The sequence below is a fragment of the Zosterops lateralis genome (genome assembly GCF_965231275.1).
Source record: "Zosterops lateralis genome assembly, chromosome: 28".
In the NCBI taxonomy this organism is placed as follows: domain Eukaryota; kingdom Metazoa; phylum Chordata; class Aves; order Passeriformes; family Zosteropidae; genus Zosterops; species Zosterops lateralis.
The window spans coordinates 5635105-5652818 of NC_139788.1; the positions used below are offsets into that span (position 1 = coordinate 5635105).

The window sequence follows — 17714 nt, forward strand, 5'->3', positions numbered from 1 at the left end:
TGTCACAGCCTTTCAGAGCTGCATTAAAAGGTGCTCCCATGACCCACAGCTTAACCAGGGAGCGGGCTGACCTAAATCTGACACCTCGCTCATGCGCAGGAAACAAAGCCCAGATATCCCAGCCCCTCAAACGGTTATTTTTGTTGTGTTTTTGTGACACTCACACTCTCAGTCTGTCGTCTTTCCTCAGCTCAAGGTGACCCTCCCGAGAAGGTTTTTAGCAAGCTGGGCTTTTTCTTTTCGTGCTGAAGGTACATAGGAAGTTTAAAACATTACTTATCTTCCTTGGAAGTGATAAGCACATCCGTGGACTTAGCTGAGACTGTCACCAGTGGGAGATGTCCCCAAAGCTCAAATCAAAGTGAAGAACTGAGTTGCAGTCTGTAAACACCTTTGAGTTCTCCTGCCTAAAGCCTGCATTCATATGGATCTACGTGAAACTTCCCTAGTTACTGCAGCACGTGTCTCCTCTCATATTGTCACGGTCAGGGTGAGGGAAGGAGACTGACAGTGCTATGAAGAGAACAAAATAAGCACACAGGGCTTTCCTACTTGCTTGTTCAGCACACTACAATTTTTGAGTGTCAGCTGCAATCATCACAACTCGGCATTGCCAGGGCCTGAATTATTTTTTAATGCACACTGCCCTGCTAACCCCCTGCTCTTTGCTGTACCCCCCATACCACTTCTACTTGCCCACCACATCATCCCTCCCATCCCAGCCCCGGCCCGGGGGTGTTGTGGGCGCGATGCCGCCTTCACGCCTGGGCTGGCAAATTTTTAGGACAGTTTCCCGAGGCGGTGATAATCCCTTCCCTGCCGAGGGGGGGGCGGCTGCCCACACCCCCCTGGCCCGCAGCCTGGCTCTCCCTGTTGCCGTGGCGAGGGATGTGTGTTGCCAGGGAGAGCAGCACCGCGGAGGTGCCATGGCAACGGCCTCCCCTTTTCCCTCCCCTCTGTTGCCGCGGAGACAACGGCCCGCTCCCCATCTCCTCCTGTTGCCGTGGCGATGGGAAGGAAGGACGAGCCTCAGTGGAAGCTGCGGTCGCCACGGCAACACGCTCCTCTCCGTTGCTATGGCAGCGGCCCCCTGGCATCATCCTACTCTGCCCCGTTGCTATGGCAACAGCCCCGCTCCTCAGCGCTTTGCCCCGTTGCTACGGCAACCGCATCCTTCCCGCTCGGTGGTGAGGAAGGGACCACGGGGAAGAGCCCCACGCGTGGACAAGGGCGTGAAGGGCTTGGGGGGTCACAGGGGACCCGAAAAGCGCCCGCGGGAATGGGGATGGGTTTGGGCACCCGGGACACGGGGAGGGGAGCGGGCTGGGTGTGGGGACCCCGGGCACGGACGGGGACACAGGGGCACGGAGCGGGCTGGGGTTCGGAGCGCAGCCCCGGGCACTCGGAGCTCGGGCCCGGCCCCGTCCTCCCCGCGGGCGGCCCCGGCCCCGGCCCGCCCCCGTCCCGCCCGCCCGTCCCCGGCCGGGCCATGGCGGCGGCCGCCGCGTTGTGCCTAGGCCGGGCCCCGCGGCCGCCGCGGCCGCTCGTGGTGATCCTGGGAGCCACCGGCACCGGGAAATCGGCGCTGGCGCTGCAGCTCGGGCTGCGCCTCGGCGGGGAGATCGTCAGCGCCGACTCCATGCAGGTACGGCCGGCGCCGGCACCGGGGAGGCCGGGGCCGGGCCTGGGCCGGGGAGGAGCCGCGCCCGGAGCTCCGGCGGGGCCTGGGCTTGGGCCGGGGGTATTGGGTGGCGGCTCGGCTTCTACCGGGGCCGGCCTGGGCTGTCCGGGAGGGCTCTGAGCTGTACCGGGGGAGGTCTGGCCTGTGCCGAGGCCGCCTGGGCCGCACCGCGGAAAGGCCGAGCTGGGCCTGGAGGGGTGCAGGGCTCCGGGCCGGTTCCCTCCGGTTCCCCCGTGCCCCGCGTCCCAGTGCCTGCAGGGGAGAGCCCGCGGGCTGTATCCTGCCTGTTGAATGTGCTCCCAGTGTCCCCGGTGCCCCTGTCCTGTCCCCGGTACTCCTGTCCCAGCCCTGGAGCCTGTCCTGCTGCCCCTGTCCCAGCTCCAGTGTCCCTGTCCCAGTGCCCCTGTCCTGTCCCCAGTCCCTGTGCCTCTCCCAGTGCCAGTTGTTGGGTTTGTGTCAGCAGTGCCTCTGTGTCCCCTCCCTGCCCTGTGGGCTCTGAACATGGCAGCACTACTAAAACTGCGGAGTTTGTTCTAAGTGTTTGTTCGAGCCCCTCCCCCGCCCCCATCTTCAATAAATTCACCTTTTGGAATGAAACCAGAGCGAAGGTGTTTTAATTTTAACCCACCGGAAGCTACAGAGAGGTGTAAAGGGTTGAGTAAGGGGAGGCAGCAGGTGGAGTAACTTGGTAATGAGCAACACCCAGGGTGGTATCCTCTGGCATCAGCAAAGGGACACCAGGAGATTTGGGGAAGAGTATTAAAAATTATACTTTCTACTTCTGTGCACTAACCAGTGACAGTGTCTGTGGTCTCATCTCTCATTGCAAGCAGCAGTGTGGAATATATCAGTTGTGTGGTTGGGATAAGTCAACAGCGAGGAGTCAAAACTCCTTTTTTTTGTCTGAATTTTGTTCAGCTACAAGAGCTTTGTCACAGGATGGACATTTCAGCCACCATAAGAATAACAATTTTATTGTTGTTTAGCAAAATATTTTCCTTACCGATCCACACTTTCATTGTTCACTTCCTGTAGTGCCTGAACTTTCCATCAAGTTTAATATTAAATGTATTTATTATTCTGTGTAAAAAGGTGTTTTCTGCCAGCAGCACTGTTTGTGCTGCTCAAAGATCAACTCCCGCTGTTCTGTGCCCACCTCCCTGTTTCCTGGTCACTGTTTGTGTCCCAGTGAGCTAAATTTAAAATCTCACTCCCCTGAATTTGGGGCAAGCAATCAGAAAGTAATTTTATGGAATGTTTCCCTTAAGCTCTTGGGGAAAAAGTGAGGTCTGAGCCGAACTGAAATCCTGAGAGGGCAAAACATGAAGCGCAGGAGCTTTGCCTGTGTTTAATATTGAGGAAGTGGCTGCTGCCTGGAACCATGCTGGGGCCACGAGGCTGCTGCTGCATCCCGAGCTCTGGGGATGGAGCTCCTGGCTTTGGAGCCTCCTGGCACGCCGTGAATCCCCGTTTGGGATTGGGAGAGTGCGTTTTGTGCTCTGTTCCCTTTCAGGCCCCACCATGGGAATGCGGGGAGGACCCTGCTGCAGGCGCCCGATGGCATCCGGGCTCCGGTGCCTCTTGTCCTGCTTTCCTTTTAATCTCATTCTAGCGTGACTGTGGAGCCAGGGCCGAGCAGCTCGGCTGCTTTATCCCGTAATGCAGCGTGCTGGCGGGGCGGGGCAGCCCGGCAGCCCCCGGCACGGCCCCCACCACGCTCCACTGACCCCCGGTGCCCCCCAGCCGGGGCTGCCTTTGTTCCCGTGGCACTCCCTGTCTTCCCCGTGGCGTGTCCCCCCCCTCCCCTCCCCGCCACGCAGGGCTGGCTCTGCTGTCCTCGCAGGAGGCTCGCCGGGGTTTGGAAATCCCTTTGCTCATTCGGGACTGACAGCTGCCAGCGACCGTGTCGCCCCTCAGCCCCCTCTGTGCATTCATTGCTGGGCTCCGAGCAGCTCTGACAAATGCTGGCAGTGTTTTGGGCAGCTGCTGGAGCGGGAGCCAGGCTCGGGAAGGGGCTGGGGAGCCCCGAGCCCACCTGTTCCCACACACAGGCACCCCTCTATCCATCTCCAGGGTGTTTTCGTCATGGCTCAGAGTCGCTGTGCTCAAATTACAGACTTAACTGCTGCCTGCTTGCAGCTCAGGAGCTCTAGTTAATCTGCTGGCCTCTTAATCTTTCTTTTTGTCCTTTCTGTTGCTGTTTGTCATCCCAGTGAGTTTTGTTGAGGAGTCAGTAATTCCTTGGAGGCAGGGTGAAGCCAGTCCTGTTTCTTCATTCCTGACAGTGAATATGCAGAGATCGCTGAGCCAGCTTGATGAGCACCCCATCCACTCAGGATCCCGGTGTCCCTTCTGGATCCCAGTGTCCCTTCTGGTTTTCTCCCTTGGGAGTGATGATGCAGTTGCTGTAGCACACAATTGGCTGTCAGTGTGTGGAATCAGGACATCTCCAGAGCCTTTGCTGGCATCGTTCTCATGGCAGAGGTTGGGGCAGGGATGCAATTGTGCTCTCCTTGCACCCTTGCTTGGTTTGGGTCCTCCAAGCCCCTCTCCAGCATGGCCCCTGTGAAATCCTGATGTTTTCCTGGCCACAAATGTCCTGGATGTTTTTGGGCTCTGTCATGTCACCTTCTACATTTCTTGCACTCAGGGTGAGGATGGTGCTTTCCCCCCCAGTGGCAACAGAGTTTGGGATGATGCACAGAACTGGAGTCAGAGCAAAGATTTGGGAACCCTGCCCTTCCCGGGCTGCAGATCCTGAAAATGGTGGGTGTTTGTGTCCTGCCTCAGTTTCCACACCTTTTCCAAAGGGGGCAGCGCTGACCTTGCAGCCCAGCGCGGGGGCTCAGCGCAGAGGTGGGAGGACGCCGTCAAGGCTAAGCATCTTTAGTGCTGGCTTGGGTTCCGTGTCTCGGAGCCCGGCTGCTCCAGGCTGCCGCTAATCTGTTTTGGGGCCTTAGAAAGCAACAAAGGCTTATCTGAGCCGCTGGCTGAAAATAGAAATGAGTGTCAGGAGGACGTCTCGGTGCGAGGCCCTGCCGACAGCCAGCTGGTGGAAACCTTCTCCGGGCTTACTGCCTGTGTGTAAAAGGCTGCCTTTGTTTCCTCCCAGCCCACACACTGACACCGCATTCCTCCCCTTGTTGCCAGATATTCCGGGAGGCTCTGGGTGTTCTAATCTCCGGGAGAACCCGGGGGTAGCAGCCTGAGCTGTTGTATCCTGAATGTGCCTGTGCAGGGCACTGGGAGCTGCTGGCTGACTCCGAGCCGCCCGTCAGCCCTCGGTGCTCGCTGTGATTTCAGGCGGGCAGTGGGAACTGGAGGAGCTGGAGGGTTGCAAATGGGGAGAGCAGGCACGGAGCCAAAGCTCGCTGAATTCAAAGGCTTTCTGTGCCGGCTGGAGCCCCGTGTTGAATGGAGCTGCCGAGCCCGGGGATCAATAGGCTGCCCGCAGCCACGGGGCACGTTGGCAGAGCTGCCTGTGGGCCCATCCTGCCTGCTCACCGTCCCCTGGGGCAGCTGCCTTTCTGCAGGTTTGGGTTGCCCTCCCTCTCCCCCTCTCTTCCTGCCCCCCGGGCGAGCCTTTTGGGATGGGAGCAGGAGCCAGCCCTGGTTCTTCCAGCTCCAAGTGCCAGAGTTAAGCAAGGTGGGTGCAGAGCTGGTTCAGCAGCCCCAGCAGCTCCAGCAGCTCGCATGACTGCTCCAGGCAGGGCTTGGGCTTCCCTGCTCCACTAACCTCATATCCTCACCGCCTCTCTGTGCCTGGTGCCCGTGGGTCACCTCTGTGTCACCTTGTCTTCCTGTCTGGAACCAGGGGAGCAGTGGGTGGAGGCCGTGCTGCAGCCAGAGGCTTGGCAGCTTCTCAGAGGGGATTAAGGGGAAATTTATTTCTTGAAGTCTGGCTGGGGTGGTTTCTGAAGGGGGGATGGAGAAGGAAACGAGTACAGCTATTTCCAGTCCTTTTCCCCATCATGCTGGTTTATCCCATGCTGGGAGAATTCTCTTAAGCAGGAAGGCTCTGAGAACTAAACACATCCTTCCAAAGCACCTCCTTTGCCACCTCCTGCTCAATCCTGGGCACGGTACAGAGGTGGGCTGGACAGAGAGGCTTTATGTGCCCCACTGTGAGCTGCCAGCTCCCTGTGCTGAGGAGGGTTGTGTTTGCATGGGAAGCAGGGTGAGGAGCTGTCCTCCCTTCTCCTGCCTGGGATCTGCTCTCACTGGGAAGGACTCTTCTGGTGGAACACCAAGCTCCAGCCCTTATAACCCCTGCATCTTCAGGCTGGGCTGTGGCTGGTGCTTTACACAGCCTGGAGGGTGGATTTGGTGCATCTGCTGGGATCCAGCTTGCCTTGGCTCTTTACCAGGAATGCTGCAGAGGAGTTGGTTTGGGTGGCTTGTCTCCCTGCTCTGCTGTCAGCTGAGGGCCAGCATCTCTCAGCAGTGCTCTCACAGGTTGTGTATCCCCAGTTTGAGAGCAAAGACATGTGGGATGCTGCTGGTTGTGCTCACCAATGTCTCTTGGTAGCTTGGCCAGGACGGTGCCTCATTCCCCTGGGATCACTGACCTGCTGCCTTCTGTATCCATGAGACTCAGGGAGAGCAGGCAGCATGTCACAGGCTTTTAAGGTGTACATGAGGTGAGGCTGTGTGTGTTTAGGAGGCTCCATGGAGTTGTGGTTTGCATCCACAGAGATCTGTGTGTGTGTTGCAGGAAGCAGCGATCCTTGTCCCCACATGAGACTCTGTGCTGTGCTGGAAATATTTGGAGAACAGCACACCTGAGCTTTTAGGTGCAGCAGCAGATGAGGAGGTGGCAGCTTGGAGGCCCTCATTTTGGAGCTCTGTGCTGGGCTGGTGACACTCTCTGCCTCTGACTGCACTGTCCAAGAGCTCAATCAGCCCTCCCACCCCTAATTACAGGATTATTTCACACCAGGAAAGCAGTCACGAGCAGTTGGACTCAACGGTTCATCTCCCGTGGGCAGGAACAAACACCAGAGAGAGGCAGCTTGGCCCTGGCAGGAGCAGGTGTTGGCAGCATTCCTGCTGCCCTGCCTGAACGTGGCACGTGCCCTTGCTGTGCCCCTGCCTCTCCCCTGCCTGTGCTGCCTGCCCCAGACACCAGGAGGGGCTGGGAGGGGTGACTGGGACAGGGGGAAGCAGCAGTGGTCTCACAGGACACAGAGGTGAAGGACAGGCTCTTCTCTTCCCCAGGTGTACAAGGGCTTGGACATCATCACCAATAAGGTTTCCCCGCAGGAGCAGCGTCTCTGCAGACACCACATGATCAGCTTTGTGGATCCCCTTGTCTCCAACTACACCGTGGTGGATTTCAGGGACAAAGCCGTGCCTCTGATATCCTGTTCATGCTGCAGCCTGCCTGGCCCAGCAGGAATGGGCGTCCCCCCTCCGTAGCCAGGGGGATCAATGTTTGGGCTCTCCACATCCCAACTGACTCTATTTTTTCAGAGGATTCTGCTGGTGAGAGGGCCTTGGGGCTTCTTTTACCCAGCTAACCCTCAGGACAGCCCAGGGAAGATCTGTGCTGAGTGTTGCCCTCCCTGGAAGTCTTGGAGTGTCCCTGAGTTTTGGTGGTGGCTGGCAGAGGTGACAGAGAGTAATGAGAGATGGGGAACATCTCTAGCCCTGTCCTGCAGCCTTACTGGTTCCCTGGGGAGAGTGGGATCTGAGCCCCAGGCTACTGCTCCCACAGCCCTGCCCCCCTGCTCTGCAACTCTGCTTACACTCCTTGACTCTGGCACATTGAAGATATCTTTGCCCGGGACAAGATCCCCATTGTTGTGGGAGGAACCAACTACTACATCGAGTCCCTGCTCTGGAAGGTCCTTATCAACACCAAGGTACTGTGAGGAGCTGTGAATCCCTTTGGGAAAGGATGAATCTGATGTTTAGGGCTTCCTGCAATTTGGCACAGTGGCACAAGGAGAACCTAAAGCCCCTCCTTCACCCCAAGGCTCGGGGGATCTTGTCGCTTACACTGGCCTTGCACAGGGTTTGGTTCAGGGCTGTCCTGTGCCCCACAGGAGAAGCCCAGCAGTGTCCCCAGGCCGAATGGTGACAGGAAAGTGGAGCTGGAGCAGCTGGACAGTGCTGAGCTCCATCGGCGGCTGAGCCAGGTGGATCCGGAGATGGCAGCCAAGCTGCACCCCCACGACAAGCGCAAGGTGGCCAGGTGAGCTTGGCGTGCTAGGGGCTAGGGGCAGGAGGTGCCCAGCACCCCGTCCTGAGGGAATTGTGTGCCTGGGAGCACGGCAGGATGAACATTCCCACCCCAGCTGGATGCTCTTGGGTTCTCAGCCGGTGCCTGGGGACCTTGGAGCATTGGTGCTGAGGACTCTCTGGGATCTGAGCCCTTTGGCCACACAGCCCCAGCCTGAGCTGCCTCTGGGGTGCTGGGCTGTGCTCTGGGGCTGCTCCCGTTCCGTGCCCCAGCAGCAGCAGGGTTTGTCTGGAGCTATTTAAAGAGCAAGCTGCCCTGCTGGCTGGGTAACATAGCTGAGCTCTGTGGGAACAGCACAGCAGCAAGACCAGGCTTGCTGCTCCTTCCCAGCCGAGCCCTGGCCCCGGGGAGCAGAACACCGCCCACCCCATTCGCACGGTGCAGGGGGATGGAGGGTTGGGCACCAGCACAGCTCCTACACCTCCCTCCTTCCCTGCCTGGGCTGGTAAAGCTCCACAGCAGCATCTCAGCACTGGTCCCTTCCCTGCAGCCCTGCCTGGCTGGAAAGGGCAGGGCTGGAGCCAGATCCCTGTCCCCTGCAGGGCTTGTCCCAGTGCCAGGCAGGAGTGGGTGGCTGTGCTCTGGGCTCCTTGGGTGCCAGCACTGCACCCTCAGGACCTGGGTGTGTGAGGATGCCGGGCACGGGACAGGGCTGGAGCCTGCCCTCCCCCCACATGAGAGGGTTGGATCTCAGCGAGTGTCTGCGGGTTCCCTTTGCTGAGTCCCCCGGGGCTGCTGGGGAAATGGGAACACTCATTCTCACCCAGCCTCTGAGCTCTGTGTGTCTCTGCTTCCAGGAGCCTCCAAGTGTTTGAAGAGACAGGGATCCCCCACAGTGAAATCTTGCACCAGCAGCAGGAGGAGGAAGGTGGGGGGCCTTTAGGTGGGCCCCTGAAGTACCCACATTCCTGCATCTTGTGGCTCCATGCAGACCAGGCAGGTGAGAGCGGGCACCTGGCTGGCTGAGGAAGGGCTGACTCCCTGCTCCTACCCCAACCTCCTCCCTGGAGAAGGCAGCAATTCCTCTGGCATCAGTGGGTGTGACAGAGAACTCCCTGACCTGCCGGGCTCTGCCTTCCTCAGGTGGAGCAGCAGCCTGGTAGTGCTGACTCATGTCCTGGCAGGCTGTGCAGCCCCCCAGGACACTTCTCCCTGTAGCTCAGCATGTCCTGCTCTCCTCCTGCAGCTCTGGATGCACGGCTGGAGAAGAGGGTGGATGACATGGTGGCTGCAGGGCTACTGGAGGAGCTGCGGGACTTCCACCGCCGCTACAACCGAGAGAAGGTGGCAGAGAACCGGTGGGTGAGCAGCCAGACCCTCTCTGCTCTTCCCTCTGGAGGTCTCCCACTGTTCCACAGGAGATGGCTGTGACCCCTGCCTTTGGTTCTCCAGGCAGGATTACCAGCACGGCATCTTCCAGTCCATTGGCTTCAAGGAATTCCACGAGTTCCTCGTCAGTGAAGGGAATTGCTCACCTGAGACCAGTGCCCTGCTGCTAGAGAAAGGTGGGAGGAGCACCCTGTGTGCCACACAAAGCTCCAGGTGATCTAAACCAAGGTCACAGCCCCAGCTGCACCTTTCTCTCTGCATTTCCCACTTCTGCCAGCCCAGAGGGGCAGGGACTTGTTTTCCAGTGCTTGGAGAGCATCTCTGAGCACACCCAGAGCAATCCCTCCATCTCCTCAGGCTTCTTTGCAAGATGTACAGGGTGACTTGGGATCTGGAGCAGGTCCACTTGGATGATGGGATCCCAGCTGTGGAGAGCAGGGCTGGAAGAGAGGAATGAAGCAGAACTCAGTATGTCAGCAGCACTGTGGTGACAAGGAATGTGGGCATCAGTCAGCAGGGATGCACTCTTTGGTGGTGTGTTATTCTGGAATGTCTGGACTGATGTTGGAGGGGAGCTGCTCTTCTCACAGGGAGGGCCCAGGCAAAGTCCATCTGTGCCAAGGAAGGTTCAGTGTGAAGTGGAGGTGGAGTCTGAAGAAACCACAGAAATGATAAAAGGCTTGAAAACAAGTCTGATGCAGAAGGAGCTTGTTGTGTCTGCTTTGGAGGGATTTGATAAGCCTGGTACTAAATATTGAACAGTTGTAGAGTGGTAAATCATCCTCTGCTGGGTGGGATGAACAGTCCTGGGCTCCATTTGTGCAGAGAATGGGGCATTATGAGAGCAGTGCAGCATTTGAACAGGTTGTTCTACCTGCTAAAAGCTTCAGAGTGGATGGTTTGGGCTCTTTGTACCCTCTGTTTATTCAGGGGTATTTGGGGTACCTTCTCCAGCCTTTCCATGCTGCCACTGCCCCTCCACTGTGTGTCAGGGCTCAGCCTCTTCCTCAGTGCAGGCACAGACCCCCAGACTGACAGTAAAAATAATTCTCATGGTGCCACTCAGCACAAACTTCTTTCTTGTGTGATTTCCCTCACCTGGAGCTGACAGCCTCTTCTCACTGACCTTTAGGGTTTTTTTTTCTTGTGTTAATCCCTCTGTTCCAAAGGGATCCAGGCCCTCAAGCAGGTGACCAAGAGATATGCCCGGAGGCAGAACAAATGGGTCCGGAACCGCTTCCTGAAACGTGAGTCCTCTGTTCCCACCTCTTCTCACACCCCACTCCAGCTCCAGAGGGGACACTGGTGCTTTGAGGCAGCCTGTGTTTGGGAATCTGCTCCCAACCAGACCCTCCAGGAGCCACCCAGTGTGGCTCCCACCAGGCTCTGCCTCACCCAGCTCCTTCCTGCTGGTTTGGCTTGCAGAGTGGATCTCCTGCCCCTCCTGAGATGTGTCCTGCCCACAGCCTCTCATCTGAGACACTCAAGAGCCAGCTCCTCCTCCTGTGCCCCTGTACTCCATCCCTTTCTCAGCAGCAGTACCATCAGGAGGGATAAATCCCAGGCAGACTCTCAGCCCCATGTCAGGCACCACTAGATGATGATGGTCACAACATCCCTGCAGCTTATCCTGCCAAATGCTCCTGAGGGACTTGGGGAGGGGGTCCCCACGCACCCACACATGCTCCTGGCAGGGAGAAAAGCCCATTTGACAGCTGCCCTCCAGATTAGGAGCAGGAGCCCTGTGGCTGCTCCGAGCCCAGGCCGTGCTCTCTGCTGTGGCAGAGAGCCAGCAGGACTTCCCCATCCCAGCCCCAGCCTTGGAGCAGGGCCAGCAGCAGCAGCTGGGAGCCGGGCACTTGTTGAAAGGTGCTCAGTAGGGTCAAAACAACAATAAAACAAATAATAAAAACAAAACAAAGCAAAAAACCAACCAAAAAAAAAAAAAAAAAAAAAAAAGAAAAGAGAAGAGAAGCAGGGAGAAACTTGAGTCACAAAAAGATGGACTTTGAAGGAGGCACAGAGCCATGTGCTGGGTGGCTCAGCTCACCTTTCTGGTGGCAGATGTGCTTCACATGAGCCTGTCAGGGGCTTGTTTGTGGGCACAGCAATAAAATCAGCACCTGCTGGGGACTGGCACGTGGAGCCTTTGATGGCTTTGTCCAGGCAGGAACAGCCAGGTGCCCATGGAGGGCAGGTGAGCCATGGAGAGCAGCCAGGTCACCCAGGGAGCAGGTGCTCTCTGATGGCAGCTGTTCCACGCTGTCCAGGCTGCAGCAAGTGCCCTGTGCCCTGGCATTGGGCCAGGGGTGACCAAAGGGGTGGCTGTGAACTGTGAACCTGTCCCTTGTCATTATAAAGCATCTCCTGCCATGTCCTGTTGCCAGGAACCAGGAGCATCAGCCCCTGCACAATCAGTTCCAGCTCTAGGTGGGAATCTACATGCTCAGGTCCCTCATCCAGGCTCCATGCCTACATCTCCTTGTAAGCATGGTGTGGTGGCTTTGTGCCTGGATCCAGCTCTTTCATCCTCCCAGCCTCCTGTGGACCAGGGCTGGGCTGAGTGCTTGTTGTGATGGGCTGTTGGCACACTCAGATTCCAGAACATTCTCCCAGCTGTAAAGATGCTTCCCTGAATCCTGAGGTGTTCCTGCTGCTTGCAGGAAAGAATTTTGGCTCTGGAGAGCCTGGTGCTGTTGGCTTCTGGGTGCTGAGAGGAAAAAGCAGATCCCTCTGCTCCCCCTGGGTTCTGGGAGGGGGTGCTGGGGATTTCTGGTGCTGACCTGCCTTGTGTTTCTGTAGGTCCTGGGCCCAATGTGCCCCCAGTTTATGGCTTGGAGGTGTCTGATCTCCAACGGTGGGAGGAGGATGTGCTGAAACCTGCCCTGGAGATTGTGGAGAGCTTCATCCAGGTACTGGGGAGCTGGGCTTGACATTGACTGGCTTCTCTGTGGTCTCCAGGCCCCCTCACTTGGCACACAGTCTCTCCTTGGAGCAGGGCTGGCTGTTCACATGCCCAGCCTTGGCATTTCCTTGCAGCAGTAGACGTTTGTTGTCTCAGCTGAACATTTCCCCCAGTTCTCAGTGCTGCACTTGATAAAACTCCGGTCCTATCCCAAACTCTATGAAAGTGAACTCTGTGAAAGGCAAATTTTCGTGGCAGAGACCAATTTAAGGCATTATTTGATCTCCAGGGCCGTGAGCCCCTGGCAGAGCCCCTGAGGATGGAGCACGACGAGAAGGAGAACAAGCGCAGCCACCACGTGTGTGAGCTCTGTGACAGACTCATCATCGGGGACAGGGAGTGGGCAGGTAGGGCCCAGACGGGGCACAGGAGGGCGTCTGGGAAGGCTATGGGGCTGTGGGATGATGGAGCAGCTTCCCTGTGGCAGGATGACCCCCAACTCATGATCCTGGCCTTTCAAGGATTGTTTGCAGCCATTTGCAGGAGCTGTGCCACAGGAACCATCTGTCAGGATTCCCCCCTTCCCTGGGCTTCCCTCCCTTCCCCAGCACTCAGCAAACACAGAGAGCATCACATCAGGGACCTGTATGTGGCATCAAGCTCAGGGCTGGCTGTGTTTAGTCAGGGCTCCTGGTCCTTCCCAACACTCTGGATGCTTCCTCAGAAAGCACAGAGCAAATCTCTCTCGTAAAATTCTGTTGTGTTGGAAGTTCTTAATGTTTTAAATCATTCAGTTTTGCTGCAATATTTCCTGTTTGTGTGTTTGGTTTTTTTTTTTTTCTTTTTAAACTATTCCTAGCTGTAATAGTAATAGAAAGGGATTTTCTATTTTCAATAGACTTACTTTAAAAGAGCTCAGCTGGAATCAGATTAAGTCAGTGAATTTATCTGTGCTGGGAGGCTCATGCTGAGAACCAGAAACAAAAAGTCATGGAGGAACTGGCTGCAGAAATTAAACTGGTAAATCTCCATGTGTTCCCCAAATACAGATGTGCAGGGTCATGGTTTAACCCCAGCATTTGAGCCCCCTACAGCCACTCGCCCACTCCCTGTCTCTGGGAGAGAGAATTGCAAGGGTAAAAATGAGAAAATTTGTGGTCTGGGTTAAAGTTTAATAGAGAAAGCAAAGCAATACAAGGATTTAATACACTGCTTGTCATGGTTGGGCAGATGCTCAGCCATCCCCAGGAAAACTGGGCTCCATCACATCTAAAGTTACTTCTGGGAAGACAAACTCTATCATGTTGGTGTCTCCCCCTTTCCTCCTCCTTCCCCTCTGGAAGCGTGAGCCGTATGGTCTGGGATATCCCTGGGGTGAGCTGGGGTCAGCTCTCCCAGCTGTGTCCCCTCCAACCCCCTGTGCACCCCCAGCCCCCTCTGTGTTGCTGTGAGGAGCAGAAAAGGCCTTGAGGCACTTCCAGAACTCTCAACAATAACAAAACATCCCCGAGTTATATCAACCCTGCGCTCAGCACAAATCCAAACACAGCCCCAGACCAGCTACTGTGAGGGAAATCAACTCTGCCCCAGCCAAAACCAGCAGATGCAGACACAACCAAAGATAAATTTCCCAAGTTGTTGGGTTTGAAGGAATTGCTTACTCCTGACTGAGGCAGGGAAGTGCTGAAAGCAAAAACGGGAGCTGGCTCTGAGTAGGAGGCTCCTTGCCATGAGATCAGTTCAGTGCAGTTGTTACTTTAGCCAGTCTCAGCTGTCTCAGGAGCTGCTTTGAAGGAGCTCTGCTTGTCCAGAACTGAAAGCTCTCGGGGTCCCTGTCATCCTTTAGGTCCAGCAAGTTCTGTGACCAAGTGGGAGCTCCTTGAGGTCCCCCCAAATGCCACAGCTGCAGCTCCATGTCCTTAGAGATGTCACCCCAGATAGCAATCGATGGTGACAATGCCTCCCTCAGCCAAGACCAGCTGTTATTATTCCCTGTATCCAGCTGAAATGGGCTCAGACCCCCAGATGGTGGGAGAAAAATGTTCCAAATCCTGCATGTTACTTGTGCCTGCAAAATGGAAAAGGGAGGTGAAAACAGTGGTGGGAGCTGGGTGGATCTGCACTCTGGTCTGTTTTCTTAGGTCAGGTGGCAGAGAGTTTTGGGAACTGCTTCCCAGTGCAGTGCCCTGCTGGCTCTGGGGGATTTTAAAATTGTATCTGATTTTACAATTTATATGGACTTGAAGAGCACAACTCCCCAGACAGCAGAAGCAATTGGCACTTCCTCAGCCACTGTGGCTTTGGTGTTGCTTGTGACAAATTGCAGGAGGTGAGACTTTATCTCAGGCTGAGGGTGACCCTCCAGCATTGTGATAAAGCAGCAGCTTTGCATGTGACTTCATCCTTTGACAGAAAAAGGATGGCTGGTAAACACCTGAGGGCCTTGATTCAGCAGAGCACATATCCTCGTTTAATTAAGGACCTGCTTGAAAAGTTTGTGCTTTAATTGCTGCTCTGATCTCTTGGAAATGGCAAAACCGCCCGCCAAGATGGTCAGACAAAGCCTCCCCTGAGATAAAACCGCTGATAAGGAGGTTTGGCTGTCCTTAAGGATGTGATTTCACCGAGAAATGCAGCTCCTGCTGCTCCAAGCCCAGTCCCTGGGATTACCCCTCTGTTCCCATCTGACTCCTGCTGCTGTGCTTTCATGGCTGGGGCACTGCCCTGGAGTTATTCAGAAGTTTAACTCTGCTCCAGGCTTTTCCCTGTGGCTGCCCTGTAGGACACACAGGACATTCCCAGTGCTGTGGTGCAGAGATCCAGTCCTACAAATGATCCTGGCAGTTCTCCACGGGGAGCAGGGAGTTGCACAACCTCACCTGCAGCCTGCAAAGTGCCACCTCTTGGGAAACACATTCCCTCTTCCCTGGAGAGGTTGGGAGCAGACTTGTTGGGAGTGACAACCTGGAAACTTCTGCTTACACAGAACCAGGATTTTTTCCCTCTCTCAGTTCTTCCTGAGGAGGTTTGGGAGCTTTATCTTTTTCTGAGCCCTGATAGTTTGTCCTGGAAGTGTCCAGAGGAACAGCCAGGGCAGGGTTTGGGAATTCACTTTTCTTCAGGAGTGAATTGTGCAGGAGGCTGGGAAGGGAGGGTGCTCTGCCTGGCGTGGGGGGTTTCAGCTGTTTCCTCCTCCAAAATCCACAGATTAAACTCTCTGTTTGCCTCTTCCTCCAGCTCACACACGGTCCAAATCCCACCTGCACCACCTGAAGAAGAGGAGGAAGCTGGAGGCGTCCGGCCGTGCCGGAGGGATCGTGGGGGACAGTGGAGATGCAGAGACCTCAGACGAGGATGGCAGCCTGCCTTTGCCTTAGCCTGGAAAAGGGAGCAGCTGTGCATCCACCTGCATGGAGAGGAAGCTCCTTAGTCCTGGGCAGCCTTGAACCAAGGAGCTGAGTCTTTTTCTTTTTTGGGATGAGGCAGGTGTGTGACTGCAAAGGCCGTCGGCTGCATCGGATCCTCTTCATGTGGCCTCATCCCGCTGTGTTCCCAGGCTCCCCCAGCCCTGCCTAGAACAGGCTGGGCCCCGGGGCAAGGCTGCTGGGAGCTGTCCTCCCATGCAAAGTGTGAATTCCTGCCAGAGCTGCATCCTTGGAATGGCTGAGCTGCTGGTATGTGGTTGTGTGGATCTCAGAGACACAAATACCCCAACTCCTCCAGCTTGGCCGGGAGTGCAGCTCCGGAGCCGAGTGAGCTCTGCCTGCCTTTATTGTGGAGAGGATATTTTTTTTGTTCTTTTATATGCAAATAAAGTTGCAGGATTATTGTGGGTTCCCCTCCCTGTTAACAAGCGCGGTTTCCTTGCTCTCTGATTCTGCCTGGCCCCAGTTCCCTGCTCTGGGCACAGGGCAGGAGATCCAGGTCTGGCTCCTTCTCTCAGTCACCTTTTCCACAGCTCCTGAGGGAGCTGAGCAGATGTTCCCAGCATGGTGGGGGCAGGGAGCCCTGTGCACACAGCAGGTGCAGGAGGAGCTGGCACCTGTTAAACAGGAACTTGGAAATGATCTCATCGAGTTTGCAACAGATGAGCCTGTCCTAGTTAAGGCAGAATTCCCGGGGGGTTACACTGTGGTTTGGCACTGGGAACTGGCTCTGAATTTGAATCCAAGCTACTGAGCAGCAAATTCCTGGTGCTGTGTCCGCCAGGCAGTTGGTGTCCCAGTGTTGTTCCTGGAGGATGTGAGTGCCATTTGTGCCTGGAATGCCACTCTGGTGAAACCAGGACAGCCTTTCCAGAGCCTTTGGGATTCTCCTGGCAACTGCAAACCTGGGAGGGTTTGCAGAGCACAAGTTTTTTCCTTGTGCTGCGCCATGTGGCAGGAGCCAGGGCTCATCCTGCCAGGGAAGGGCTGCGTGGGTGGATTTGCCGGCGCGGGCTCTGGAGATTCCTGCTTTGGTGGGGATTAGATTAAACCTCCGGTTTGTGTTCCTTGGTGTGGAATTATTCCTGTAGTGCCCCGTGGGGTGCCTGCCTCGGGCCGTGTGATGGGGTGTGGGAGCTCAGACTGAAGGGAATATGTGGGGAAGGGCTGGGAATTTGGCACTGGGCAGAGCTGGGCACCAGCTTTGGCATGCTGGGCACTGCAGTGTTGCTGGGTCTCTTCTCCAGCCCAGACTTGTTTGCCATCCGTGCTGACTCAACCCATGGATGTGGGCTCAGCCCAGTGGTGGAGCACACAGCCACGAGGTCGTGGCGTGGAACCGTGTTCTCCCAGCCTGGGTGGACAAAGTGTGAGCTGGGAATGAAGCCCCATGTGCTGAGCTGGTTTGTGATAGACAGCTCTGAGATGTTGAGTCATCTCCCCAGGCCAGTCTGGGATCACTGGGGCATTGCTGGGAAGGAGGGCTGGGATTATCTGCTCCGGCTCCTGAGTGCAGTCAGATGTCCATACTGTTAGAGATGGATTAAATATCCTTAATCGGTTTAATATGAACTTTGTTATCCCCACGGATACATGTTATTCCTCTTCCACAGTAGCCTGTTCTCTTTGGGAGCCTGCTAGGGATGGCCTGTGCTGAGCAGGGTGGGCAGGGGCTCCCAGGCCTTTTACCTCTTGGTTCCCAGGTGTTCCAGGTGAATAGAGTGTGCCACATTTCCTTGTCCATGCAATGGAGTGGGAAGTGGAGGGAGGACAGGCACCTGATCCTGCCAGCACCACAATACAGGTGGGCTTGGAGAGGTGGGGCTGCCACTGAGAACAGTTTATTTAAGCAGAGCCAGGGCAGCATCTCTGCCGTGGGTTGCTCTCCAAGGGAGGCCACTCTCAGTGTCTTGTACCTCTGCTGTTTGAAGATCTCCAGGCAGTGACTGGGATCGAGCTCCTGGCAGGGTCACACCAGTTCCTGGTGCTGGCACCAGCTCCTGCTGCTCCTCCTGCTGCTCTGGGCCCTGCAGAAGGGACAAACAATGCAGGAATCGCTCGCCAGTCCCAGCCAGGGCTCGCTGAGAAAGTTGTTGTGGTCTCATGTTTCAGGCTGCTGTCAGTGCCGGG

At 56.3% G+C, this 17714-nt stretch overlaps 1 protein-coding gene across 1 annotated transcript; it reads left to right on the forward strand.

Moving 5' to 3' along the window:
• Nucleotides 1-1489: 1489 nt before the first annotated feature.
• On the forward strand, nucleotides 1490-16605 carry TRIT1 (tRNA isopentenyltransferase 1; the record flags this gene model as incomplete). The annotated part of the gene is made up of 11 exons (XM_083879421.1): nucleotides 1490-1645; nucleotides 6899-7046; nucleotides 7454-7545; nucleotides 7729-7877; nucleotides 8723-8865; nucleotides 9112-9223; nucleotides 9318-9430; nucleotides 10424-10501; nucleotides 12057-12166; nucleotides 12449-12566; nucleotides 15397-16605. 11 exons carry the CDS (start codon nucleotides 1490-1492, stop codon nucleotides 15534-15536), a joined length of 1359 nt encoding a protein of 452 aa, XP_083735547.1. The 3' UTR covers nucleotides 15537-16605.
• Between the last annotated feature and the right edge of the window lie 1109 nt (nucleotides 16606-17714).